Genomic DNA, 27,062 nt, shown 5'->3' with positions numbered 1-27,062 from the left:
GGAATAGCTGACATATTTAAAAAGAAATCCTTATTCCACCCAAACCGCTTTAAAAATAACATGATTCTGGTCAACCGATCAATCGACGCTATTGTACAGCTCTTAAATTACTCGGCATTTCGGAACAAATTCAACCTAAGAAAGACATTTGTGTTGATTGTTCGTTTTTATGAAATGTCCCCTGAAACACTCGTACACCTATTCTGGCAATGTCCCTATCCTAACAAATTCTGGAAAGATGGTTGATTTTTGATAATACTGACTGACTTAACGCTTCTTTGGAAAAAAATGTATAGTTTGGTTTCTTCAATAATGACAGCAACAAGACTAAATAAGTCTTTATTATGAATTTAATATTCTGTTAAGACGTCACAAATCCAAATGTAGTCATTCAAAATCTCTTTCCTGTAAGTACTTAAAAAAGCTACATAGACAGACAGATGGCTAGATCGACAGAAAGGTAGATATGTTGTGGCCAGATCTTAACTCCACATCGGGACAGAGGCGAGATTCGAACCCCACCCATCAGAAGTGTGAGGCAGACGACCTCAACGGTGCTTCCACCTTTCGAAATGCTGCAACAGCTTAAAGCGCCCGCAAGAGGGCGGCAGTCCCAAATATGAGTACCTTGGCCTCTCTACTGCTGCTTAGTGGACATTCATGGTTGCTACAGGATCAATAATCACTGAAAATCTTTAATCGTGGAAAGGATTTAATGATCAATAATTGTAGGAAATCGTTCATTCATCGTGTCAAGAATTTCACGTTACTCGAGTAGCGGCTCCAGTTGCCATGGTTCCTGGTGGTCGCTCTGTTAAGAGGTAAACCGACAGAAAAAGCTAGCTTGCTACTGATTGGACGCGAGACCAGCACGTGACACGCTTAGTTTTCCCATTTGTAATACATTAAAAATATATATAATTTTAAAATTTTAGTTGACGTGTTCTCATTATGGGGTGTGTGTGTAGAGTTATACAGGAAGAAAGGAATCTATTCCATTTTGGAATTTGGGTGTATTGGTTCGCTTTTCCACATCCAAAATGGCGGCGCCCGCAACGTGTGATTCGTCTCGATCCAGTCGCGTGCCTCCTGAGCTCTGCTGTCCCTCTGCTTCTAATGAGCTAATGCTAATGTCTGATGCTGTTAGCTTATTAGCATGTCAGCGAGCGGCCCAATATATGAACGAGAGGCAAAGTGATACTCACTTCATGGAAATAAAGCTCACCCTAGTTGACTTTCCTTCACATGCCTTCTCTTCCTAGTTTCCCTTTCATTGCCACACCTCCTTCTTCCTGGTCTCGCCTCCTCGTCGTCTTTGACTTTGTAGCTGAGCGCACAACCGGAAGGCAAGAAGAGGAGGAGGAAGATGAGAAGTTTATTGAAAGCGCCACAACAAAATCAGTCCAAAAAGACAAAGCGGTGTTTGTGTGCGCTGCTTTGTACATGTAGAACACAACTATTGGAACTATTCTGGGATGTGGGTTGTTACGGCAAGACCGTGACCATGGTAACAGAGTCGAGTCCATATAAAGCCAGTCAGCGACTATTTGCGCCTTTGTGCAACAACTTCCATCAGACGCGACCGCGACCACAAGGCACGCGGTGACACCGAAGGCACTGGAGCGGCGTCGCCGTGGTGACCGCCGGCCACGCCTCCTCCCAAATGCCGCAGAATTCTCCTCGCGCCAGGCCAGTCCGAACACCGGCAGCAGTTTGGGGGCTAAAAATAGAAGGGAGCCAAACAACCTTGACAAATAACACTTTGCCTTCTTTACACATGGGCGCTAGCGGCGGCTAACGTCTCCGATGGCGACACGATGACAAAACAGATGGCTGCCGCGGTGAGGTCAACACCGAACAGCGCTTTGGAACACGCCGCCCCCTTGTGGCCGCAGCGGGAATACGAGGAGCGAGCTCACTTTCGATTTGCGGATTTGTTCCCTCGAGTTGTTCGGTTCAAATCGAATTCCTTTTTGAATCGATTTACGGTCAAGATCAACACACACACACACACACACACAGGACACAATTTGACATGTGCGGCGGCGTCGGGCCGAAACCATTTTCGATTTTTCCAGAACTCGACACGATTGGGTCTGGGAATTCAATTTTCATATGATGTTGAAAATGGCTCTGGGCGTTTGCCGACGACGCTCCGCTTGTTTTGCTTTCCTCAAAAGTGACATCTCGTTGCCATTTTTGAACGAACGCTGCGATTGGCCGGCACCTGTCACCTGAGTAGACGCCGCTCGGAAAACCGATTTATTCGATTGAATCGTTGGTCATTAGAATTGAGAATTCATTACAAAAACAAGAATGAACTCATTATTTTATGATCAAAATAAGTCATATTTTACATCTTTATTCTCATTCATTCATCTCAAATCTTTGTGAATTACCAAAAATACTAGAAAAATAAAATCTTATTTCCACATTTCACAATTTTGCATCTCTTTTCTCAAAATAATTGCCTCATCAATCAAAATTCAAATCATTCTCAATAGAAAATGAGAATGAATAATTTTATCAAAATACATTTTGCGTATTCAGGATTTTCTCTGACATTCTTTCTTCATGACTCATGAAATGATCATTTCGAGGATTTATGTGAAATAGATTTGATGTTAACATTGAACCATTTTGTATTTTAATGTATTACATTTACATTAACTCTAAATAAAGAAATAAGAATGTTTATGAGATTATTTCGATCGATGATCATTATCTCATGGCAAATCAACCATTTGAAAGGTCTTTCTTTTGTTAAATGGCCAATTCATCACAAACGATAATGAGCCTAAGATTGGAAGAGACGATTTGACACGACATATTTTGCACATTGAACTTCTTTTAGTTTGTTCCTTTTTCGGGGGTGTGACTTTTTGTCTTGGAATGCGTCCGTTTTCAAACTCCAATCCAAAGTCTGCGCAGCCTCGAGCCGCTCGTCGCCGCGACGACAGCAGCCGCGGAACGTCCAGAACCTTCTCCCCGAGAAAGAGCAAAAAAGGTCCGCGTCGGGGTCGCCGCCTCACACGTCCGTCGGCATCTCGGGCGCCGTGCAGTTGGCGGTCCGCAGCTCGTCGCCTTCCGCCTGCTCGCACTCGGGCGCCAAGTTCTGCCGGCTGACCCGCAGCAGCTGCGCCTGCTCCTCGCCGTCCGTCTGGCGGTGGTAGAAGTAGTTGAAGTTGGACACGATGACGGGCACGGGCAGCGCGATGGTCAGCACGCCGGCGATGGCGCACAGCGAGCCCACGATCTTGCCGCCGACGGTGACCGGGTACATGTCGCCGTAGCCCACCGTGGTCATGGACACCACGGCCCACCAAAAGGCGTCGGGGATGCTGGTGAAGTACGACGACTCCTCCTCGGCTTCGGCGAAGTAGACGGCGCTGGAGAAGAGGATGACGCCGATGAAGAGGAAGAAGATGAGCAGGCCCAGCTCGCGCATGCTGGCCTTCAGCGTCTGGCCCAGGATCTGCAGACCCTTGGAGTGGCGCGACAGCTTGAAGATGCGGAAGACGCGCACCAGGCGGATGACGCGCAGGATGGCCAGCGACGTGGCCTGCTCGCCGCCGCCGCCGCCGCCGCCATCCGGGTCGTCGGCCAGCTCGGTCCCCAGCGTGATGAAGTACGGGATGATGGCCACCACGTCGATGGAGTTCATCATGTTTCGGAAGAAGGCCGTCTTGCTGGGACACGCGAAGAAGCGGACCAGGAGCTCGAAGGAGAACCAGACGATGCACAGGGTCTCCACCGCGAAGAAGGGGTCGGTCAGGATCTCGGCGCGGCGGGCGGCCGTGCCGTTGCCGGCGGCCGCCGCCGCCGCCGCCGCCGCCCGCCGCCGATCGCCCGCGTCCTCCTTCAGCTCGGGCAGCGTCTCCAGGCAGAAGATGACGATGGAGATGAGGATGACCGCCACCGACACGATGGCGATGCCCCGCGCCGGGCCCGAGCTCTCCGGGTGCTCGAAGAGGAGCCAGATCTGCCGCTGGAACTCCTTGTCCGGCAGCGGGCGCTCCTCCTCGCGGATGAAGCCCTCGTCCTCGCGGAACTTCTCCACGGCCTCGGCGCCCAGCTCGTAAAACTTGATCTCCTCGGAAAACACGTCCAGCGGGACGTTGACGGGCCGCCTCAGCCGGCCGCCCGACTGGTAGTAGTAGAGGATGGCGTCGAAGCTGGGCCGGTTGCGGTCGAAGAAGTACTCGTTGCGCAGCGGGTCGAAGTAGCGCATCCTCTTCTTGGGGTCGCCCAGGAGCGTGTCGGGGAAGTGCGCCAAGGTCTTCAGCTGCGTCTCGAAGCGAAGCCCCGACACGTTGATGACCACGCGCTCGCAGCACTCGTGCCCGTCGCGCTCGTCGTCCTGCGGGTGACCCGGCGAGGTGGCGCTCTCGTCCACGTTGTCGGCGGGCACCACCGTCATCCTGGCGGGGTGCGGGGAGGGGGGAAGGGCGGGGGGGCCGAGCGGGAAACGCGAGGTCCGAGCGGCGGGCTCCTACCGAGCCTCCATCGTCGTCTTTGTCTCGTCACGGGCGGGAGATCGGCCGCACGCGCTCGTCTTTCCGCGGGATGAAATATTCATGCCTCCGCGTCGTCCGGGTGTCCCTTTCCCGCTCCCGCCGGCGCCAGCCGATGACGGAGCCGCACGCCGCCCGCGGGTGCCCGCACTGCGGCATCGGCGCCCCGTCGTCGTCCTCGCGTTCCCCCTCAGACGAGCGTCGCGAGGACAAGGACGGCGAGGAGAAAGTTCCTTCCACGTTATGTGGCTCCGGGCGGCCTCACTGGAAACATACTGTGGTGCTGAGGGAGAGGAGGAGGAGGAGGAGGAGGAGGAAGAGGGGAGGCGGGGGCGACGCAATGCAGACACGCTTCGAGAGAGAGAGAGAGACACCAGCAAGAAAGGGGGATAGGATGAGAGCGAAGGAAAGGGAAAAAAAGAGGGAGAGAAAGGAGGGCGAGGGAGAACAGCAGACAGAGAAAGAGAGAGAGACTGGAACAGAACAGAATGACGAGCGAGCGAGAGAACGCAACAGAAAAATAGAGCACAAAGAGTGAGAGACAGAAGGAGAGAAAGACAGAGTGAGAATGAAGGACAGAGACAGTCAGAGATCCAGAGAAAGAAAGAGAGCGAGAGAGAAACAGAAAAGCAAGACAGAGAAAGACGCAAAGAAAAAGGGATAGAGCCAGCCAAAGAGAGAGAGAGGGGCAGACAGAAGTTGAGAGAGTGAAAGAGTGAGAGAGAGAGAAATTGAGAACTAAATATAGATCGAAAGAGAGCGAAACGAAGTGGGACAGCAAAATAGAGCGAGAGAGCCCCTCATCCTCTTCCTCGCCACCAGAGTAAACAGCCCCCGTGTTGCCACAGCAACGGCGGACCACCACGACGTCGAACATTCAGGTGAGCGTTTCCACGCTCAACGAGTCACGGGCGCAGGTGCCCGTCCGCTGCTGTCGTCGTGACCTTTGACCCGGCGGCCCCCGAACAGCGCCCGTGTTTGGGAGAGCGAACGGAGCGCGACGCCGTTAAAAAACCTTTGGGATTTTCCACTCCGTTTCCAAATTCTATTTGTTCGTTTGGAGTTTGGATGTTTTTTATTTGATTTGGTTTTAATTGGTGGTAATTCTCGAGTGCGAGATCCCCCCAAATTCCCTTTTTTCTCGGCCGACCAGCGCAATGAGCGCAGCGCACATCAACTGCTTGTCATCTTCGTTGACGAGGGAAAGTGAAACATTTTTCCAAAAGCTGTGAAATTGTCTCATTTCAACAATGAAATTGTATTTTTCAATCGTTAAACTTAAAAGGTCAGCGTCATTTTAAATGCTCGGTGGGCCAGATTGAAAAACAAGGCGGGCCGGGGGCACCGTGCCAATCTGGCGAGCGATGCATTTCGTGTTGAGCTAAAAATGACGAGACGAGGTCATCGGCGAACATCACGTCTGTCGGCGAGAGGAAAAGGTGCGATGCGAACGAAACGTCGGTTCGTTCCCACACGCTCCGCCGAGGACGACGTTTCCGGCGGCAGCTGCGGCGAGGACGCCCCCCCGTGCCCCCGTTCATAAAGGCACAGAGTGCTTATATAACGGCGCGCACGACTATTTTTAGCCGCCGTAGGACTCGTGGGAAAGAGTGCGGCCGATGCGTCCTTCAAAATCGCGGGCGAGCTATTCTCGGCAGCACGTCGTGGCGGGGGGGCGGGGTGACGGTAATACAAGTACAGGAAAGAACGGCGACAACAACACATCATCGAGACGGCCCCCGTGAAAGCGTCAGCACGGAGGCGGGACAATCGGGTACAAAACAAAGACCCCGAGGCGTACGCACGTAAACATGCTACGCTAAGCTAAGGCGCTGACGAACACGGCGGACGCGCCGGCTCACCTGAGCTTTATTTCGCGCAAGCTAAGCTACATTGACTTCACCGGTCAGGGGTCACGTGGCCCCAATTTGAGCTCGAGTATAAATAACGACCGCCGTTTTAGTGCAGATAATGACATGGGTACATCTGGAAAAGATCAACACTTCCGATTATCGACGAGCAAGCTGACATTCGCCAAGTTTCAACATGAACCTGTGTTTTCAGTGGCCCCCTTTTCAAAGGCAACGTCATATCGAGAAGGGTTTGGCATTGACTGCAATTTCCACACGGATTTGGAAACCCTGACTGATGGCGCCTTACAAACTGTCCCGCCGCCCTGTCAACGAAGACGTCAAAATAAAACGTGCACAAGCTGCGGCGGCGCATGAAAAAACAAAAACGGCCTCTTTTCTACCGGAGGTACTCATTTTCACAAAAGTGTATTCTTCACAATGCAAAGTAGGCGCGGCATTTGCATCTTTGAACCTTCACAAGTGCATCATATCAGGCGTCAAATCCTGAGGAGCAGCCAATTTCAGAATCGCGTTTATCAGTGCGCCCTCCAGCGGACACAATTAGCAACAAGTTACTGTGCTGGGGAAAGAGCCGCAGCAGTTTCGGGTGTTCTGTATCCCACGGACCGGATTGGACGCAATCAGAATGCGAGTGGCAAGATGGCGGCACCTAAAAGTTAGCATGCGCGAAGCTAACGAGGGCGGAAACATGGCGGAGGCGGGAACGACATCCGCTGATCTTCTACCAAGTCCGGCAGCTGAGGTTCCCGCTGCGGCTTCCTGTTTGGACCACGCTAACGCTACCGCTAAGATAAGCTAAGCTAAGCTAAGCTAAGCTCGGCTAGGCTAAAGAGCGTTTGCAAACCATCGGAAAGTGAGGTGTCTTGTTCTCACATGAAATATTCACGTGCTCCTCATTTACATAACGCCGCCCACTCGATGCTCATTTGCATAACGCAGCAAGCTGAAGGTCGTGTGAAGAAAACAGCATCTGAGCGCTACAACAGGACAACAGCACCACCTGCTGGCTCGCGGGAGGCGGCCGTGACGTCACAACAAAACAGCGAAACAGTGGCGCATGAATTGGAAGCAAAGACTGACAAGACATGAAATTCATGAGAGAGAAGATGCCGCCACGTGACACGGTCGCAACAATATCACGACAATGAGACCTGAGGCGACGGTGTGACAAGGAGACGACATCACAACAGGTCGACGGCGCTACAATCTGACGTGCGCGCGCGCGCGCGACGGTGTTCCGCGACATGGAGCCCAGGGGAGACTTTCGGAGGTCCGTCGGTGAGCTGGTTGACGTGTGTGTGTGTGCGTGCGCGTGCGTGTTTGGAAGTCTTCCCGAGGGCCTCCACGCACTGTGCAGGGGGGAGGGAAGGGGTGGTCTTGTGAGGAGCGCAGGCTGCCGATTGGCTCTCGCTTCCTCCGCTCGCATTTTCCACTTGAGCGCTCATCCGGCACACACGCGGCACGTGCTAAGCTAACGGCTGAGCGCTCCGAGGCTCCTCTCCGATCTCCGCTCACGACCCCCCCCCCCCTCCGACCCCCCGAGTCTGCGAGTGAAGCTGGTCGTACAGCAGGGGGCGGCGCTGGGACAAAGACATCATGATGTTTGCCCGCCATCTTGACTCGTGCTCGCACAAAGACGTCGCTGTGATTGACGGCAGCCTTTTTGCACTGAATCTGCAACGGGAAGTGAACACTTGAAGCGAGGTGGCGCGCGCCCGCGCCCGCGCCGATGCCCCTCAGGTGACTCACAGTGGACGTCACGTGCCAACGAGCAGCTCCGATTGTGTGCGCCGGTTGTTAGTGGTTACCTGTTGCCACGGTGACGGCCTCCATCCGAGCTTCCATCCAGAAAGACTCCGCTCGAGGCAGCTCCCGCGCGCACACAAACCTTGTCAAGAACAACCAAACAAACACACTAATACGATGATGATGATGATTCCGAAAGTAAGAGTACAGGCAATGTCGCAATAGGCCCCGCCCCGCCGCCCCCCCCGTGTCCATAAATGGTCACATCTGATGGCGACGAGATGAAGACAGAGGCCAAATAAAAATAAACTTTTGTTCAGTGTGTGATTTCTGACTGGACCTGAACTCACCGCCTGTCAGCCTGAATTAAAGCAGCGTTGTGTCATGCTGCCCTCAAGGAGCCACACACACACACACACACACACACACACGTCTGGTGTCTGTTGGGAAATGCTGCACTTGTGACGTTATTGGTACAAATGTCCCAAGGGCTTCCTTGTGCTGTGCGGACGCTGTCGCCCGCGGGCCACCTACGACTCGCGTTGTTGCCATTGTGGCGTGTGAGAGCGAGTGTGCGGGGGGTGGACGACAGCGTTGCTTAATCCAGGGGGGATGCTGATCATGATCAGGCTGCTGCATTAGATAAGGAAAAGGGATAAATATAGCATTCATGCTTTGTTGTCTTAATCCGACCGCAGGGCGAAGAAAATAACCTTTTAAATAGGTCACTGTGCGTGTGCGTGCGCGCGCGTCCAGTGTAAGTTTGGATGACCGAGTACATTTGAGGCTGGTCGCTCTTAAAGGGCCAGCGTGGACAAATCGTCCAGTCCGAGGCTGAATTTCTCCCATGGAGATGAAGTTCATTGTGGGTAAAACCACATCAAACAAGATGCTGCGTGCTGTGTGCGCGAGTGTGTGTTGATCTGCCAAGCAGCACAAAGACGAGTGACGCGCGTGTGCGTGGCATCTTATATAAGAGGAGGACATCAAGGGTCCTGATGTGCACGCTTTCTTTTCTTTTCTTTTCTTTTGTCCTCCTCTCTCTCAACATTCGCCCCGAAATGAACGAATGATTACAGTGACATGAAGGTTTGCTGATTTTACATTTAAAAAAAAAAAAAAAAAAAGACAACCGGGAGTCTAAAGAGCGAAAAGAGCAAAAGAGTCAGTCACGCGCAGACTGGGGCTGGGGGCAGGTCGGCGGCGGGGGGTTGCGCGCGCGAGGGGGCGGAGAGACGCCGCTCCTCCGCCGTCCTCGCATTCTCACTCCGCTCCTGCCACGGCTTCATCTTCATCTCCTCCAGCACGTCCTCTTCCTCGCCTGGGATCTTCCGGGATGCCGGCGGCCTCCGTCAACAAGTGCGCGTGAGCGGCGCGGCGCGGCGCGGCGCTCGAGTGTGATGGAGGTGGCTCTGGTGAGCCTGCAGGAGAACGGAGGCGCCAACAATGGAGAGCAGCAGCAGCAGCAGCAGCAGCTCCGCTCGGCGCTCATGGACGACCTGGGCAAGGAAATAAACGCTCCTCCTCCTCACCACCACCACCATCATCATCATCATCATCATCAACCTCATCCTCATCCTCAGCCTCAGCCTCAGCCTCAGCCTCAGCCTCTTCCCCCGCCGCCTCCCGCGTGGAGGATCAACGACATGAACAGCGCGCTGAGCTGCAGCGAGAACGCCATGGACGCGCTGCTGCGCGCCGACCACAGCCCGCACGTGTTCGACGACGAGCTGCCGGACCCGGACTCGGACTCGGACAGCAACGAGCGCGTGCTCATCAACATCGCCGGCCTCCGCTACGAGACGCAGCTGGGCACCCTCAACCAGTTCCCGGACACGCTGCTCGGGGACCCCGCCAAGAGGATCAAGTACTTCGACCCGCTGCGCAACGAGTACTTCTTCGACCGCAACCGGCCCAGCTTCGACGGCATCCTCTACTTCTACCAGTCGGGCGGCAAGATCCGCAGACCCGTCAACGTGTCCATCGACGTGTTCGCCGACGAGATCCGCTTCTACCAGCTGGGCGAGGAGGCCATGGAGCGCTTCCGCGAGGACGAGGGCTTCATCAAGGAGGAAGAGAAGCCGCTGCCGCGCAACGAGTTCCAGAAGCAGGTTAGTGCGGGGCGGGCTCCCAGTCCCACCGGGAAGACCGCTTTCGGCGCAACAGTAGAACGACTAACGTGTTCGAGGGGCGGCCGCGACCCGCTCGCTCCCGGAGAGAAGCTCGACATCTTCTTCATCTGCTCTGCTTCCTTCCGTCTCGAATCCGTACATCACGGCTGGCGTCGCCGCGGTCTTCCCGACTTTGCTGCCACACACGCCGCACCCGTTCCGACCTGCTCGGAGCCCTTTCTTCACCTCCTTACCACACTCCACACTTCTTCCCGTCTTACTTGAGCTCATCTTCATTCCTCTCCTTTTCCCCACGACTCTCTGACATTTATGCAGACCAGTAGAACAGGTTACTAGTCGGGCAAAACAGTGCAAGAGTTTACAGCTGTGCGGTAAATTCTACAAGCGCTTCACGAGTAGGACAAGCACATCACAGATGTCAATTAGTGCACCGTTTTGTCTCGCTAATAATGGAGTCATCCAACTAGTTGTTCTACTAGTGCATAGAAATGTCGTACAGTAGTAGAAGTCAGTAGAGGGAAACGTGTCACTAGTAGCGGTGATGGTGGTTCCACTATTGGGCCCCGAGTTGTTCTACTAGTGCGCAGAAACGGTCATAGAACAGTGGGGGGGGCGCGCGTTCGATTGCCTCACTAGAGCGTACTAGTGCCCGGACGGCCGAGCGCGCTGGCGGGAGCCGGACTGAAGGCCGCGCCGTCTTCCCGCAGGTGTGGCTGATCTTCGAGTACCCGGAGAGCTCCAGCCCGGCGCGCGGCATCGCCATCGTGTCGGTGCTGGTCATCACCATCTCCATCATCACCTTCTGCCTGGAGACGCTGCCAGAGTTCCGCGACGAGCGCGAGCTGCGGGCGGCCGGACGGCCCGGCAACGGCACGGCGGCGCGGCCCCCGCTCGCCTTCGCCGACCCCTTCTTCATCGTGGAGACCACCTGCGTCATCTGGTTCACCTTCGAGCTCTTCGTGCGCTTCTTCGCCTGCCCCAGCAAGTCCGAGTTCTCCAAGACGGTGATGAACATCATCGACATCATGTCCATCATGCCCTACTTCATCACGCTGGGCACCGAGCTGGCCGAGCAGGGCCAGGAGCACCCGAACGGCCAGCAGGCCATGTCGCTGGCCATCCTGCGCGTCATCCGCCTGGTGCGCGTCTTCCGCATCTTCAAGCTGTCGCGCCACTCCAAGGGTCTGCAGATCCTGGGCCAGACGCTGAAGGCCAGCATGCGCGAGCTGGGCCTGCTCATCTTCTTCCTCTTCATCGGCGTCATCCTCTTCTCCAGCGCCGTCTACTTCGCCGAGGCCGACGAGCCCGAGTCGCACTTCTCCAGCATCCCCGACGCGTTCTGGTGGGCCGTGGTCACCATGACCACGGTGGGCTACGGCGACATGCGCCCCGTGACGGTGGGCGGCAAGATCGTGGGCTCGCTGTGCGCCATCGCCGGCGTGCTCACCATCGCGCTGCCCGTGCCCGTCATCGTGTCCAACTTCAACTACTTCTACCACCGCGAGACCGACCAGGACCAGTCGTCGCTCAAGGACGAGCCGGCGCCGCCTGAAGGCAAGGCGGGCGCGCCGGGCCCCGAGGAGAAGGAGGAGTCGTCGGGGGCGCCGGACAAGAGCGACGTCAAGGCCAACAGCGGCCTGGACCTGAAAACTTCTCTGTACGCCTTCTGCCTCAACACGCGGGAAACCGACTTGTAGGGGGGCGGGACTTGCGACCTTTTCCAAAGACTTTGACTTTGAACCCTTTCCCGCCTCGTGCACGGCGCGCGCTTTGGTTTGGATACGTGATGCGCTCGACGTGACTCCAAGCAGGTCAGTGCCCGCATCGTGTGACACGGCGACGCGCTATTTGCAGCTCAGAATCGCACAGGGAGCGGAACTTCCACGGCTCGCCCTTCGCGCGCGCGACCGACCCCAACTGCCCCTTGCCCCAATTTCCTCTCCGTCGCGACGTTACACTGCGTTTCCTCCTCCGTGAACCCGTAACCAATCGCAGCAAAGCCACTTCCGGTCACCTGCACCGGCGGAAAATTGCTCATTTTGCGGCGAAGACACGCGCCCGAGCGGAACGGGACGCACGCCTCGGCCCCGCGTCTTTGATTGCTTTCATGTCAATTCATGCCATAATTGCAGCGTTGCCACGCCAACCGCGCTCACGCACGAGGCGCGCATTTCACACTCCTGCACGCACGCACACGTGACAGATGGATACGCGCTAATAACGTGTCGTCACGCCTTCAGCCACACGCAATCATAATCGCACCTTCTTCATCTGCCGAGACACTTTCACGTTAAACGGACTAACGGAGAAGCACGGAGGGCGGCGAAATGCGGCGTGATGCGCCGGCGGCTCAGAGTGTCCTTGAATGCCTCGCGTGGTGTCGTGCGGCGTCGGGAGATTAGAAAACTTAAAAATATCTCATCAAAGCTGTCGACTGATCGACGTCTCGTTTGACTGCTGACACTAAAACTGTGTCGGCTTTAATCCCTCACTTTATTTCCATAATATCCACGCCGCGCACGCCATTCATAGAAACACGCACACGCCGCATACAGTAGCACAACCAACCAACCAACACACACACACACGCACACGCGCGTGTGAGGTGTTTCATGAGAGCAGCGAGTGTCGACTGGGTTATAGTGCGAGCGGTTCGCCGCTCCCGTCAGGGTTCGGGAAGGGCCGGAAGCGCTGGAGACCGCGAGGAGGAACTTACATAACGCACGGGCGCACGCGGCGGCGGCGGCCCTCAGCTGTGACCTCACCGCCGCCGGGGGGGACAAAAGATCCCGCTGGAGAAAATGGATGACAAACGCCACTTGATGATGTCATCGTGGCGTGACATCATGGCTCGATGACATCATGAAACCTCTGGGACTCCTCACAGATAACCGCTGGCTTGTGTTTAGCCTGGCGGCGGCTAGCTTTGTTTGGTCGCTGGTCCCACACACGCAACCGACCGCATGCGCGCACACATCCGCAGTGTTGGGAAAGTTCATTTTCTACGTGAACGACTTCGAAGTTCAGTAGCGTTTTGTTTTTCCCACGATGCGGCTGACGGGCTATTCCCCAGGAAATCCTGGCATCTCATTCAGTCCACACTAGTAGCCAGCTGCGGCGTCCACCCTACAATCCCAAAAACATGAGGAAACATTCAAAGAAAAACTGGACTTTTGGCCTTAATGGCAAAAACACGCAACACGGTATGACAGGAATGCCTGTGAAAGGACGTTGACAACTTTGCATTCCGTGCAGCTCTGGCTGACTATATTAACGAAATATTGGATCTTCTATTACAAAAGAAAATCTATTCCATATTATTCATTCTGATTCAAATTTTCCTAACAAAGAACACGTTGAGTCCCATTTACAGAGTGTCCCTGAACGCACCGCGCGCATGTCTACATGAACGGCGTACGCTCTGAATGGGTTAAATACAGCGCCGATATGAACATATGGAGGCCCGTATTTCGTGCGGTCAGTCAGCTTTTGTCTCGGAGGTCCCGAACAAAAGCCGGCACGCTTGAATGAAAATGAACTTTCCTTCCAAAAACGTTCGCAGACGCCAGAAAGACCGCGCTGTCAATCACGTTCATCAGGCAGAAAACAACATGAACTAGTTCACGAACTTTCGTTCAGGTACAACACTGACCACGTGCGCGCACACAGAGGAAGCGATTCGGTCACATTCCGTCAACTCTCCGGTCGGCAGGCTCGTCGTCATCATCACATGACCCGGCGGCGCTCCCCTGCCACACGGCCATGATGGAGAGCGCTCATGTGTAAACATAGATAACATCCACGCCACTTTGTGTCCTCCTTTTCCGCTCCTCAGATCCTTTTCTTGTCGCTGCCTTTTAGCACGCACGCCCGCGGCGCCAAACAACATGGACGCTCGAGACAGGCAAATGGCGAGAATCGCCACCTAATCTGACAATCGCTAACAAAATGCAGCCGGTCGCCAACCTTCGCCCACCTGCCGACAATCCCCCGTCCAAAAAATGTGCCCCCTGGTGTTTCTGTTGACTAACGACAGCTGTGTTGGCAATCATTCACTTGTGTGTGTGCGATTGGCTCGTCGTGTGATTGTGTGCATGTGGTTGGTCGGTTGTGTGTGTGTGTGATTAGTCGTACGTGCAATTGTGCGTTGGCTGTGTCCCTGCACACCTGGTCGGTTGTGTGTGTTATTGTTTGTGTGTGTGTGTTTGATTGGTCTGTTGTGTGTGTGTGTGTGTGTGCGCAGGCGCCCATGTGGTCGTACGCGCGCGGGGTCGATTGTGTGTAGAGGAGGAGCGACGAATGCAAGCTAGCGGCCGCCAAGCTAAAGCGTCCGCCCGCTCCTTCCACAGTGGACCGAGATCGTTCCGGATGAGCGATGAGCGACTGCGTTCGGAATCATTCGCTCATTACAAAGAGATTTTTGACACACTATATACAGCACAGTGGCGTGAAAATGTATTTGGCCCCTTCTCAAAGTCTTCTTTTTAAACCCTAACCCTCCGCAAAAAAACCTCCGCACTGTAGTTGACTCTCGGGCTGAAACACTCCCTAATCACTATAAATAACATCATTGCTGTCATGTCATTGCAACGTACCAGATGGTACAAACTAACAAACACGATAACATTCCATTGTTTTCAGCCGAGTGCATTTACAAAAAATCCGGAAGTCATTGTTGCCCAAGGTTTGCAACTGCAAGATGGCGACAAAAGATTTGTTTTGATGAGAAAAGGCGATGGCCTGACTAAACGAAGCTCCTCCGCTTCACTTCAACAGAGTTCCATGCCACCGACTTGCCACAAGATGTCCCAAAAGCAATGTTTTATATTAGACATGGCTTTGGGCTGAGCACGAAAGCGGCGAAAGGTTTTTCAGCCAATAACAGAGGATTGGATAGCAAACCCCAAAATGGGCAACTCGGCCATTTGCGGATGTTGAAGGGCGATTATGCAGGCGTTCGCGCTAGCATTTCATTCGACTGCAAAGCTGTTCCAGAGTATTTGATGGATCGTTTTCAGCTCTGAAGTCAACTCCATCATCATTCCTTACTCCCGAATCACTAAAAAGGGATTTTTAAAAGGACATTTTCGGGAACTCTCGAGGTCCACGATGCAGTCAAAAAACATTTGAATCCCTCTTATTCCGTGACGAGGGAGTTGGGAATGATCCCCGACTTATTTTGCAGCCAAACGCGTTTCGGTTGGCGTAGCGGAGTTTGCGATGCGCTGGAGTTTGGAAGAAGCGAAAGCGGCGGGTCACGCTGGATTTGTCCCAGCAGGCCTTGCATATGCTGCACTGGATTAAAGTGATCCCAACTTAATGCCCCGAGCGTGCAATCATTCATAACTAGCGCGGCGGCGGCGGCACGACGCACGCCGCCATCTGCCGCAACGCCAGCTGCGGATTAACTTCCAGGAAGATGGCCGGGGGAGGGGCCAAAACAACATCAACCGTAGAATACAGAGGGAGAAAAGAACAGCGTTCAGAGCTGTTGGCTACGCTTCCGAGTTCCATAGAATACGATGGAGTCAAGTCAAGTACAGGAGCGTCCGGTGTGGGAAAGGACAAAAAGAATGGAGTCAGATGTCGTAGAATAGAGTCGGCGAGAAGACACACAGAGTGGATTCAATGTCGTACAGCACAACAGAAGGCAATAAGGTCGCAGACTAAAAAGGAGGACAATAGAACGTCACAGAATAAACTACAATACAATCGAGGAGAGTCGACGAAAACAGTATGTATGGTACAACTGAGTACCACCTGGTAGAGCACGCTAGAATAGAATATAGTCGAGTAGAATGGAGCAGAGTAAAAGAGAGTTGCGCAGAGTCGACGTGTATGGTACAGCTGAGTAAAATCACAGAGTACAAGAAATAGACTATTGTAGTCGACGGGAATAGACTAGTATCATGTCGTAGAATGGAGGAGACTACAATACAGCATAGTAAAGATGAGTACGATGCGGTAGAGTACATTACAACGAGAAGAGTATAGTAGAGCACGATAAATGCAATACAGTCGGAGATCACAATGGCGCAGACTTGGGTACAACAGAATTTAGCAGTAGTAGGAGTGAATGGCGTCGAGCAGAATCGAGTACAGTGGAGTACCGTGCAATACCATAGAATCGAGTAGTGTGCATTCGAACGAGGTGGAGGAGAGTTTATCGACGTTTAGAGTTAGATAGTTGCCGTTTGTGGTTCGAGTTGAGCCCAACGCGCCAGAGGACAATAGAATCGAGTAGAAAGTGCTTGCGGGGCCAAACAACATCAGTGTGTGTTTAATGTGTGTGTTCCCGCAGACCGGATGACCTCTGAACCCTCACCTGCTGCCCGCCCCGCCCCCTCTGGACCTGTGTGCCTTCGAGCCAATCAGCAGCCGGCCGGCCGGCCACGAGGAGGAGCCTCGTCGTCGCTGCCGAAAAACAACAATCATATCGACTCGCTTATTTTTCTAAAAAGCCATACGACGTCGTCGGAGGGCAGCGCGAAGCGTTTCGGCCCACCTGATGCATTCAAGGACCCCTGGGATTTTTGGACTCGTACTATGCCGTGTGGCCTCCTCCCTCACACTTCCTGTTCCCGCACGTCAAGCAACGTCGACACCCTGAACAGACTTTTCACAATAAAAGGGGCTGCTGAAAGAAAGGAAAAAAAAAAAAAAAAAGCAGCTGTGGTTAAACATGGAGTCTATTTTCGAAATAAAAGCATCACTCAAACAAGGAATATATTTTCACAATCAAAACATTGCTGAAAAAAGGAAAACAGCTGTGAGAAAAGACCAAAGTGCTGCTGATGAAGGAAGCGGCAGTCATCATCAGGAGCATTGAGAAAACAAACATTTCAGATCAAAGTGCTCGGCTTTTTAGAAAGGCGTACACGAGTGGTCAAACAGAGTATATTTTCACAATAAGAGAGACCGGATCAAAGATGGACTGACTTTCCACGATGAAAGGCCAACTGAGGGAAGGACGCAGCCGTCATCAAACTTGGATTTTATTTTCCAAAAGGAAGGAAGGAGTCAACTATTACTCAAGAAGGGAGTACAAAAACGGAGTATATTTTCACAATAAAAGTGAGGCTGAAAGAAGCAACAGCAGCAGGACACAAAGAGAAAGCTTGAGTATATTTTCAAACTATTTTCAACTTTTGCTGAATGACGTGGTCAAAGATGCTTTGTTTTGATTGACACTTTGACACCTTCCTTCGAGCAACGAGCAACGAGCCACAAAATGTGGGACGCTCCTATTGATATTTATATTCCTGTTCATATTTGTCTTTGGACTGGTCTGCATGTTCTCCCTGGTCCCTGGTGTGAGACGCAACACGCATGTTTGGACGCCCCGCCCCTTTAATCGCTGCCAAATGGGTGTGAAAAAAGCCAAAACTTTATTTTGTGCGTGCGTGTCGTGTTTGTTCAAATGTTGATTCTTGATCGAATAAAATCACTGCCAACGCTGTTCAACGGTCTATGTGCATTTCCTCTTGTGTCCACCAGACGGAGCCATTTAGCTCAGCAGCTCCAACAATTCGGCGACGTCATGTCGACCGTTCAGCTCAAATCGATTCGGATCCTAACGCTCGATTCTACTCTGCTCTAGTCGGAATATTCATGTGTATTATTCTGCACTGGTAGACTAATGTAAACTCGAATATAATAGAGTTGAATATAGTAGAACAAAATTCAGTTGAATAAAATACAAAAGGGTGGGGTAGAATAAAGTCGAATGTTGTAGAGCACAATAAAATGGAAAGGGGTACAGTAGAATAGAATCGAACGGAGTCAAGTTGAATGGAGTACAATAGCTGGAGGAGAATTAAGGATAGCGTGGTCGAAACAGTCAAAAAGGAAAGAGCAAGGTGGAATAGTGTGCGACAGTGAAATTCACTAAAGTAGAACATCGTCAAATTGAATAGTAGGATATTTGAATATAATAAAGTAGAATGCGACAAGAGGGTAGAAAGCATATAAGAGATCAGAGTCGACTAGCGTCAAGTAGAGCGTCGTCGAATTAGCGCAATAAAGAAGACCGTGGTAGAGTATCATGGAATAGAACGGGGTAGAGTTGATAGACGTGTTCATTGTTAAGAGTTGAATGCAATAGAGTGAAGTTGGATAACGTAAGATTGTAGAACACGAGACTGGAAGAGAGGAGAAATCATCTCAGTTCAACGCACTTCATAGACCAAGAGGCTGTCGAACAGAATCAAGTCGAATGTGGCACAATACAAGAGAATAGAATGGAGTCAAGTAGTCAATAAACTTGGTTATTGTTCATATAGCCGACTAGAATAGAACAGAGTGAAGGAGAACAGAGTAGACTGGATTAGAATAAAGCAGAACAACAATCAAAAGGTGTCCAAAGCGTAAAATGTCGAGAGGAAGAGAGTCATGTCCCATTCCAACTACAACTCCCAGCTTGCTTTGCGTGTAGCACAGCAATGATGCCATCTTGGAAAGTAGCGGTGAAGAAAGATTGATGCGGTAAGCTCTTTTTCCATCTTTTGAATTCCTTCATTGTGTTTCTTTTTTCGGGTGCATAGGATGAAGATCCACCCTGCGGCGGCTTGTCGCCCTCTCGCCCGGTGACCTTTCACCCGCCGCGCGCCCTCCGGAGCCTTTTGTTGTTGTTGCTTTAGCTTCCTTTAGCCACAATGCTAACAGAGCTCGAGCGTCATTCAGTAAGCTGTTAACTGAAGTGACACAAACTCGGGCTGTGCCAAATACTTTCACGAACTCCACTCAACCCCAAATCAAAGCGTCAACTGATCTACTGGCTCGCCCGCCGTCGGACGACGTGGGAAAGTCATGACGTTAGCGTTCGTGGCTAACAGTAGCCGTTTGCGACAGTGCCGCACGTCAAGTCTGCATCACGGCACGTCACCCACACAGCCGGCCGACTTCCAAGTTTAGGAATTTGGACCTCGAACCAAAAGAACACGCGGAACGTTCAAAACACACATGTGGCTCACCTCGAAGCTCGTTAGGGAGCTGGGGAGAGGAAGGAAGGAAGGAAGGAAGGAAGGAAAGAAAAAAAAGCGCTTGAGCCAGGAGTGTTGCTGCTCGGCAAGTTGGCCTGCTTGTCAGCAGACGTGCTGTCTGCTGCGCTCACTTGTGAAAATGAGGCCACGCCCACATTGTCACCTGACCAATTAGTTGGTCGACGTTTCATCATGTTTGTAAACAACAGTTACTTCCGGGTGGCACTACCGCTGGCCTCAACTGAAGACCAGTTTGGGATTGTGACACCAGCTATACCTCAAAAGGGTTAGGCTTTTTCATTTCTTCAAAATCAAATCGAAACGGATCTAGTTTTCTGTGCGTGAAGCGCATACGTGCAGTGGATGTCGTAAATAGTCCCACGGGGAACATAGCGAGACGTATAAGCCGCTTGTGAAGGGACAGACTGGGAAGCAAACCTCCATCATGGGTTTTCCACAGGTATGTTTCAAGTGAAAACTATGAAAACAAGTTGCAGCCAGTAAGCAACGGATGAAAAATAGCCACAGACGGTCAGAATCAAAATAAAGTTAGTTGCTGACAGTCTAGAATGACTCAAAAGTAGTCGCAGCCAGTCTGTGACTCGTGAAAACTCGTCGTGGGCAGTCAACAACTCATGTAAACAATTTAGCTTCCATAGCTTCTGCTCGACTGACACGTCACATGTTGAAACTGCAGCAGATGTCGTTTGCTTGGTCAGATGACAAGTACGACATTGTTTACCCGCGCTGCCATCGGAGCGTTTGCCAGCAGATGTCGGCGTGACGTGACGTCATGGGTGTGTGCCAGGTGACACGGCGGGCATGTTTGGGGCTAACCGGAAGAAGTTCACGGAGGCCGGGCCGGAGGGAGACGATTCCTGCGGCGGCCTCTACTACGGCCAGCAGTCCGCGTTCGCGGCACACCGCGCCGACAAAGACGTAAGCGGCGCCGTCGCCGACCCGCCGGACGCCGACGGCAGACGTCAGCAGGATGCATTTGTGTTTCAGATGTTGGCGTCGTCCGCCGCCTCGTCGTCGGGGCAGCTGTCGCAGCTCGGAGCCAGTCTGTACGGGCCTCAGAGTAAGTCCCTTCCGCCCTCCCCGACGCGGGGGATACCGGTTCAAATTATCGACTGGCAGAAGAATGCGGGCCCCCCCAAAAAAAAAAAATCTGTTTTGTCAGGAGTGCACCACGGCTGAGGTGCCATCTAGCAAGAAGAGAATCATTTGCACTGACATGAACACTATCCAAACACAAGCATATTCATGAAATGCCCATCCGTCAGATGGGCACAACGGAGACAAAGACGCGTTCACACCCTTGCGCAATTTCTCGGCTTCAATGAAGCTAAGATACGTTCGGAACCCGCTGGAGCATGTGAGAACACGCCAACGCCGCACGGGACCGCCCGAGCAGAGATTCGAACCCGGAACCTCTCGAGCGGCCGCAATAAGGACGCTGATTCTTCTCGTTGTGTGGTGCGTTCAGGTGCGCTGGGTTTCCCCGTGCGCGGCATCAACAGCAGCGCAGCGCCGCTAAGTCGAAGCGCACTCGGTCAGTCGGCCGCCGGACAGCTGAGCGCTCACACCGGCGCCGCCGTCGTGCACACGCCGCCCTCGCCCAGCAGGTACGCCACGCCCGCACACGCTGCGTCGGAAACTGGTTGCCGCTAATGTCGGGCAGTAACGACGTAACGTTATTTCATGACAAAATGTACGCAATTGTAATTGCAATGACATTACTGGGGGGAAATGTGGAATTCAATTACTGTTGCCTTTGGAAAGTTCCATGATTGCAATTTTAGTCACAACTAACCCTTTATCATTTTTGGACTTTTGATGGAACATTCACTCATCAAGTCTATATGAAGCAATACTGTCGAAATTGTGCACATTTGTCATGAGGTCAACACGCTAGCATGTTTTCCACATGCTTTGAGAAAGTCATTGAAAGGGTTCGACTGCGATTCCGTTTCCAACAGGGAAACTCGTGATTGGAAGCAAGTACGTCTCGCCAACACCGTCAACAACTGCACTGGTCTTACCGCGTTTCTCCGCAGGGGGATTCTGCCCGTGAGCAGCCGCGGCGTCCTCGCCCACAACCAGCAGGCGGGCGGGCCGGCGGGACAGCCAATCGGGATGGGAGGAGAGCGAGGGGGCGGGGCCGGGGGCAGGAGTGCCGGCGGGTCGTCGCCCAGCGTCATCGGAATGCCCAAACAGTCGCGGCAAGCCTTCACCATCAACAGGTACCCCTTGACCTTTGGCCTGCAAGTCAGGAGGTCATGTGACTAGTCTGTGTGTGTGTGTGTGTGTGTGTGTGTGTGTGTGTGTGTGTGTGTGTGTGTGTGTGTGTGTGTCAGCATGGCAGGTTTCGGCGTGAACAGGAATCCTGGATTCAACATCTTTAACGGCACAGGTAAACATCCACGATATACTCGACTCCGAATTATGATGCATCGTAATAAAATACAGAAATGTGCAAAAGTCTTGGGCCACCACGAGCCCCAGAATCATTTTGCCAAGCCGTGTCTGTTCTTCAATCTCCATGAACTGTCTTTACTGTTCTGACGATTGTATCAAGACAAGAGTGGAATGATGCACTTGTAGAGTTTGAAGGGCGACGCATACATTTATATGGCGTTGTATCTTTACCGCCGTGATGCACTTTTGTTTTTACCGTTATAACAAGAAGTGTATTTCAGTGGTGATCTGTTGAATGATATGAAAATGAGTCATATACAAATAGGCATACAGTATATCCACAAAATTAATGACGCTAACGATATGGCGACCAGCAGCAAATCCTGGCCCGGACTGGACCCAAAAACTCCTGCTTGTCGACTTCGTAGCGTTTGAGTTTTTTAGGATCTTGATGGTATTGCGCAAAAGCGGTCGTGCGGAGATGTTGCATTTGCGCGCAGACGGCAGCGAGAACGTGACGGCGCTGGACCTGTCCGACTTCCCGGCACTGGCGGACCGCGCCCGGCGGGACGGAGGCGCCGACCCCGTGCCGCCGCTCGACCCGCTGGCCGGGCGCGCGCCTTACGGTGAGACGCGCGCACACACGCGCTCGCTTTGTCCTCGTCATCACGGCGACTCGCGCGTGATGCCGCGCCCCTCCCCGCAGTTGGCATGGTAACCAAGCCGTCCAGTGAGCAGTCGCGGGACTTCTCCATCCACAACGAGGATTTCCCGGCTCTACCGGGGCCAAACTACCACGCCAAAGACCCCGGCGGCGACGACGGCAAAACGGTGACAGGCACCAGCGTGTATACAAAGACGCCACACTCTTGTGTCACTTCCTGTCAGCTGACCCTTGTCTCCACCAATCAGAACCTCGGCTCTTCAGGTAAGCCCGCCTCCAACTCGGACGGTCCGAGGTTTCCGGGCGACAAATGTTCTGCGTCGGCGAGCGGCAACGACCAGCACAAGAAAGGAATACAGGTGCTTCCTGATGGTGAGACGTGCACGCAGACGCACGCGCACACACGCGCGCGCTCACGTGACTGGCGCGTGTGGCAGGGCGCGTGACCAACATCCCGGTCGGCATGGTAACGGATCAGTTTGGCATGATCGGCCTGCTGACGTTCATCCGGGCGGCCGAGACGGACCCCGGCACGGTGCACCTGGCGCTGGGCTCCGACCTCACCGCGCTCGGCCTCAACCTCAACTCGCCCGAGTACGCCGTCGCCGCTGTCGCCGTGGCGATGCGGCCTCACTGTCACCGCTCATTTTCCTCTCTCTTCTTCCAGGAATCTTTATCCCAAGTTCGCATCGCCGTGGGCGTCGGCGCCGTGTCGGCCGCAGGACATCGGTCAGTTCAGGAGATGCGCGCGCACACATCGGTGAGTTCAGGGGTGTCGGGTTATTTGAGTGCTGTTTGCCCTTTACCCCTGGTAGACTTCCACGTGCCGTCGGAATACTTGACCAACATCCACATCCGGGACAAGGTAGGCCGGTGTGCTTGTGCGCGCGTGTGCGTGCGTGCGTGCGTGTTGACGTTGTGCCGCCGTCCGTCCGTTGTCCAGCTGGCCGCCATCAAGTTGTCTCGCTACGGTGAGGACCTCCTGTTTTATCTTTACTACATGAACGGCGGCGACCTGCTGCAGCCGCTGGCCGCCGTCGAGCTGTGAGAGCCACGCACGCACACGCACGCACGCGTCGCGATTCGTAGCCGCCGCGTCACCGCGAGTGTGTGCGTGTGTCAGCTTCAACAGAGACTGGCGCTACCACAAGGAGGAGCGCGTGTGGATCACGCGCGCGCCCGGCATGGAGCCGTCGCTCAAGACCAACGCGTACGAGAGGGGGACGTACTACTTCTTCGACTGCCTCAATTGGAGGAAAGTTGCCAAGGTAACACAGGGACACACCGGCACAGACAGACACGTGCAAATACACACAAGCCAACATACATACGCACACACCAATCAAGACACGTACACACACACACAGAGTGTAACACAAGTACATAGACACACACGCACACTAACGCTGTTTCCCGCCATCAGGAGTTCCACCTGGAATACGACAAACTGGAAGAGCGCGCTCACGTTCCCGCCACCTTCAACTACAACCCCGCCCAGCAGGCCTTCTGATTGGCCGGCCGGCCGCCCTGCCGTCAGTGCGGCCGGGAGACAGACTTTTCCATTTGACCTTGGGTTTTCCTGCGCTCCTTTTTTCAATTTTTTTTCAATTCGGCGGCGCTCGCGAGACCGAGACGGGAAGCGGACGGACCTCGTCGCGCCCTTTCACAATAAAAGAGGACGATGCGATGTGATGTCACATGCTTTGCTGACATCACGCACACACCGGCCGAGCATTTAGTCCTGTGTACTAGTATGCTCTTTGTCCTCACTAGGACAACAACCACGTTACTAGTGAGGCAAAATTGTGCACTCTTGACAACTGTGTCCTACTAGTACTACCAAAGGCACATATATGTCAACTCGTGCAGTGTCCTACTGGTGAGCCCTAGTCGTTCTACTAGTGCGCAAATATGTCATATAGTGGAGAGCATTTAGTATGCTGTTTGTTCTCACTCGAAAGACAGTTCAGCGCACTTGGAGAACAACCGTTTCCACGACTCAATGACAACTTTGGTATACTAGTAGGACAACTACATGTTACTAGTGAGGGAAAAACTGCACTAGTGGACATCTGACCACTACTAATAGTACTAGTGCAGCACTAAATCTTAAACGTTAAAGAGTATAAGTTCCTAATGTCACTACAAGCCTTATTCGTAACAGGAGGTTGTCATACGAGAGACGACAAAAAGCGTGCACTAGTACACAGACATCCCAAAACGGGATCGACGCACGAAGGGATTCCCAAAACACGCAGACCCTCGATGTTTGTTTTTCCTTTGGGACGGCAGCGCATTCCTTGATCTTCAACCATCTGGTCGCCACGACGACAACTGCAGGGATCTCAGTTGGTGTCTGGGGGGGGTTTCCGTGACAACACCTTCCGTGAAAATGGCAGCTAGTGTTTTCATAGAAACAAATAAATATTCTGATAATGAAACTTGTGACGTCATCTGTCCATCGGCCAATCACTGACCAAGGGTCGGGACGTCACATCGCGGCTTCACTTTGTCCACACGGTGGCGCCAAAATGTGCCAATGACTACGGCATCGAGAATTCATTTGCTCATTTGCACACAGCCTTTTATGGGCAACCAAAGTTGCTTTGAAGTGATAAAGTCTGATTTTTGAGAGAGAGAGAGAGAGAGAGAGGGAGGGAGGGATGAGACGGTTGTCATGGTGATGAAAGTGGGAGGGAGGCAAAAGCAGAGCACCTCAGACTGCCGAAGTCCTCCTGTTCTTTTCGCTGTCGCTGTCGTCTTTCCACCCGTGCGGCCGCCTCAGCGTGCTCGGTCTGGCCTTCCGCCGGATTAGCAAGACAAGCAAACTACCGTAAGCTCAGTGTCCTGTGACCGCAGGACACACTAGCATTATACACTGTGCGTGTGCGCGCGACTGTACCGTTGGCGACGGCCTCCTCTTCCCTCTTTTCCTCGACACGCTTCTTGGGAGGAAGCGACATGATCTCGGCGACATTCCACTCCCTCGCAGGTGGCCGACGAGACGACGGCGTGCAGCGCCCGACTGCGAGGGGACGTCGTACCCACGCCTGCAGCCGTCGACCTCGCCGGTGCTGCTGCACTTCCGAGAGCCACAGCTGGTGCTCAACCCCAAGGTCACGCCCACTTCGCTACAGCCAATTACGCACGCGTGTGCATGTGCAACGTTAGCATAGCCAAGGTGTGGGGTTAAAGTTCCCAAATGCTCTCTCTCACCTCCTCCTGGCAGCCACGTGAAGTGTGCTGTGTCGCTGTGGCAACAGAGTAAATACAGAGAGGAGCCACGGCGTCATCGTGATGGCGACCGCACGATATCCTCACGTGTCAATGATGGCATTTGTGAAACCAGCAAAAACGTAAAGCACACTTCAAATTTGAAGATCCCGTAAGATGAGCTCTCACTCTGGCACATTCTTCACAAACAGAAGAGCCGCTAAGTGTGTGCGTGTATTTGTAAAAACGCACACAAACGCGCGCGCGCCCAGGACGAAGTTGACAGGTGGGCTGGTCCACTCAGCCAATGACTCTCAATAACAATGAGTCATTTCCTTAATGATGACGTCACTCTCACACACAATTACAATTAGCCGCCCGGGGGCATCTTCTCGTCTGTAATCACGTGACAACCACGTTGGCACACGCACGCACGCACACAAAAGGTCAGCTGAAAAGACATTTCTATCCTGCCTGTGACAAAATGTGTGTCTGTGCATCTTTATGTACGGCTGTGTATGTTTGTCATCACACGTTGATCAAAACATTGCTTGTTTTCCCCTGACAACCAAGTCTTGCTTTGTCAGTCAAAACCCAATCTCACTGCACAATCGTCGTCGTCGTCGTCATGCCGGTGACGGTGCGCTGTGATAGGTCGGCAGTCCTGCTACGTGCCGCCGTGCAAGCGCGACAACCAGAAGAACCGTGACAGCGTCCTCTGGCGGCAGGAGTACTTCAGCCGCCAGCTGGCCGGCCAGAGCTGAGCCAGGAGCTGAGCCAGGAGCTGAGCAGGCGGGCGGGCGGGCGACCGCAAGGGGGCGACAACGAGTCTTGCTCTCGCGCACACAGACGCAGACACAAAAACACGCACAATGGCGTTTCTTGTCAAGGGTGACGGCAAGCGCGTTTGTTGGCCGTCGCGCAGACCGACTGCTGCCGCACTGCCTCCTCGTGGCCGATGGGGGCGCTGCCGCTGGGTGCGCCCATCCTGCGGCTGACCGTGTGCCACGCGCCGAGGCCGTCCGCAACAGGAAGTGCTCCGACTGCGACAGGACGCGCGGAGACGAACTTTGACCCTGAGCCGCCGCGACAGAGAACACCGACGACGAGTTCCACTCGGACAAGTGATGGACGCTGCTGCTCATGGAGCCTCCTTCCTTACTAATTGTGGAGCCTTGCCAAATTTTGAAAATCTCGTGTCGCCGCCTGACATTAACCGACAACCGGCGTGCTTTGCTGGCATCACATACAACCACGCACAGAGACACACGAAACGCATACACCCACCTCTTCTGCCATTTTAAATGTTTTCCGTTTTGCGAATGCTACGTTGTCCATTTTGAATAGCGTGACAGCATTAGCGCTCACATCCTGTTTTGTGTGTTTGGCTCCGCCTTCTTCTTGGGAGTCGCTGACGCCAACTTTTGTGCCTCCGAATAAAAGTGTAATTCACAAAAGTTTCTTCTGCACTAAAAAATCAATCAATGAAACACCAGGGCCCGGTTGTTATTTTAAAT

At 53.2% G+C, this 27,062-nt stretch overlaps 3 protein-coding genes and 1 long non-coding RNA gene across 17 annotated transcripts; 3 read left to right on the top strand and 1 right to left on the bottom strand.

Annotated features, from left to right (window-relative positions):
- Positions 1 to 1,354: 1,354 nt before the first annotated feature.
- kcna1b (potassium voltage-gated channel, shaker-related subfamily, member 1b) lies at positions 1,355 to 21,431 on the bottom strand. Of its 5 annotated transcripts, none has more exons than XM_061761765.1 (4): positions 21,293 to 21,421; positions 16,592 to 16,903; positions 8,138 to 8,276; positions 1,355 to 8,062 (listed from the first exon to the last, which is right to left on the bottom strand). In XM_061761765.1, exon 4 carries the CDS (start codon positions 4,418 to 4,420, stop codon positions 3,029 to 3,031), a length of 1,392 nt encoding a protein of 463 aa, XP_061617749.1. In that variant the 5' UTR covers positions 4,421 to 8,062; positions 8,138 to 8,276; positions 16,592 to 16,903; positions 21,293 to 21,421; the 3' UTR covers positions 1,355 to 3,028. The 5 variants fall into 5 exon arrangements, with proteins under 5 accessions (XP_061617749.1, XP_061617751.1, XP_061617748.1 ...); XM_061761767.1 differs by having other exon boundaries at positions 8,197 to 8,276; XM_061761764.1 differs by having other exon boundaries at positions 1,355 to 8,276; positions 16,592 to 16,680; positions 16,772 to 16,903.
- LOC133471793 (potassium voltage-gated channel subfamily A member 2) lies at positions 8,789 to 17,725 on the top strand. Its single transcript, XM_061761760.1, has 3 exons — positions 8,789 to 10,245; positions 10,974 to 12,077; positions 16,568 to 17,725. Exons 1-2 carry the CDS (start codon positions 9,535 to 9,537, stop codon positions 11,961 to 11,963), a joined length of 1,701 nt encoding a protein of 566 aa, XP_061617744.1. The 5' UTR covers positions 8,789 to 9,534; the 3' UTR covers positions 11,964 to 12,077; positions 16,568 to 17,725.
- On the top strand, positions 18,635 to 24,773 carry LOC133471790 (CCR4-NOT transcription complex subunit 2-like). 10 transcript variants are annotated; one of them, XM_061761752.1, is made up of 14 exons: positions 18,747 to 18,750; positions 20,056 to 20,186; positions 20,256 to 20,328; positions 20,737 to 20,875; positions 21,308 to 21,493; positions 21,608 to 21,663; positions 22,169 to 22,294; positions 22,375 to 22,704; positions 22,770 to 22,926; positions 23,000 to 23,061; positions 23,148 to 23,197; positions 23,276 to 23,376; positions 23,456 to 23,600; positions 23,756 to 23,981. In XM_061761752.1, the coding sequence occupies exons 2-14, from the start codon at positions 20,070 to 20,072 to the stop codon at positions 23,840 to 23,842; spliced, it is 1,629 nt and encodes a 542-aa protein (XP_061617736.1). In that variant the 5' UTR covers positions 18,747 to 18,750; positions 20,056 to 20,069; the 3' UTR covers positions 23,843 to 23,981. The 10 variants fall into 10 exon arrangements, with proteins under 10 accessions (XP_061617726.1, XP_061617735.1, XP_061617733.1 ...); XM_061761748.1 differs by lacking the exon at positions 18,747 to 18,750 and having other exon boundaries at positions 20,032 to 20,186; positions 22,046 to 22,294; positions 22,375 to 22,499; positions 22,581 to 22,704; XM_061761750.1 differs by lacking the exon at positions 18,747 to 18,750 and having other exon boundaries at positions 20,033 to 20,186; positions 22,375 to 22,499; positions 22,581 to 22,704.
- Positions 24,774 to 25,050: 277 nt separating this feature from the next.
- LOC133471807 (uncharacterized) lies at positions 25,051 to 26,421 on the top strand. The gene is made up of 2 exons (XR_009786363.1): positions 25,051 to 25,165; positions 25,325 to 26,421. It is a non-coding gene; the product is annotated as an uncharacterized LOC133471807 (long non-coding RNA).
- Positions 26,422 to 27,062: the final 641 nt, after the last annotated feature.

Source organism: Phyllopteryx taeniolatus, chromosome 22 (assembly GCF_024500385.1).
Source record: "Phyllopteryx taeniolatus isolate TA_2022b chromosome 22, UOR_Ptae_1.2, whole genome shotgun sequence".
Lineage (NCBI taxonomy): Eukaryota > Metazoa > Chordata > Actinopteri > Syngnathiformes > Syngnathidae > Phyllopteryx > Phyllopteryx taeniolatus.
This window is presented reverse-complemented; position numbering and strand designations above follow the sequence as displayed.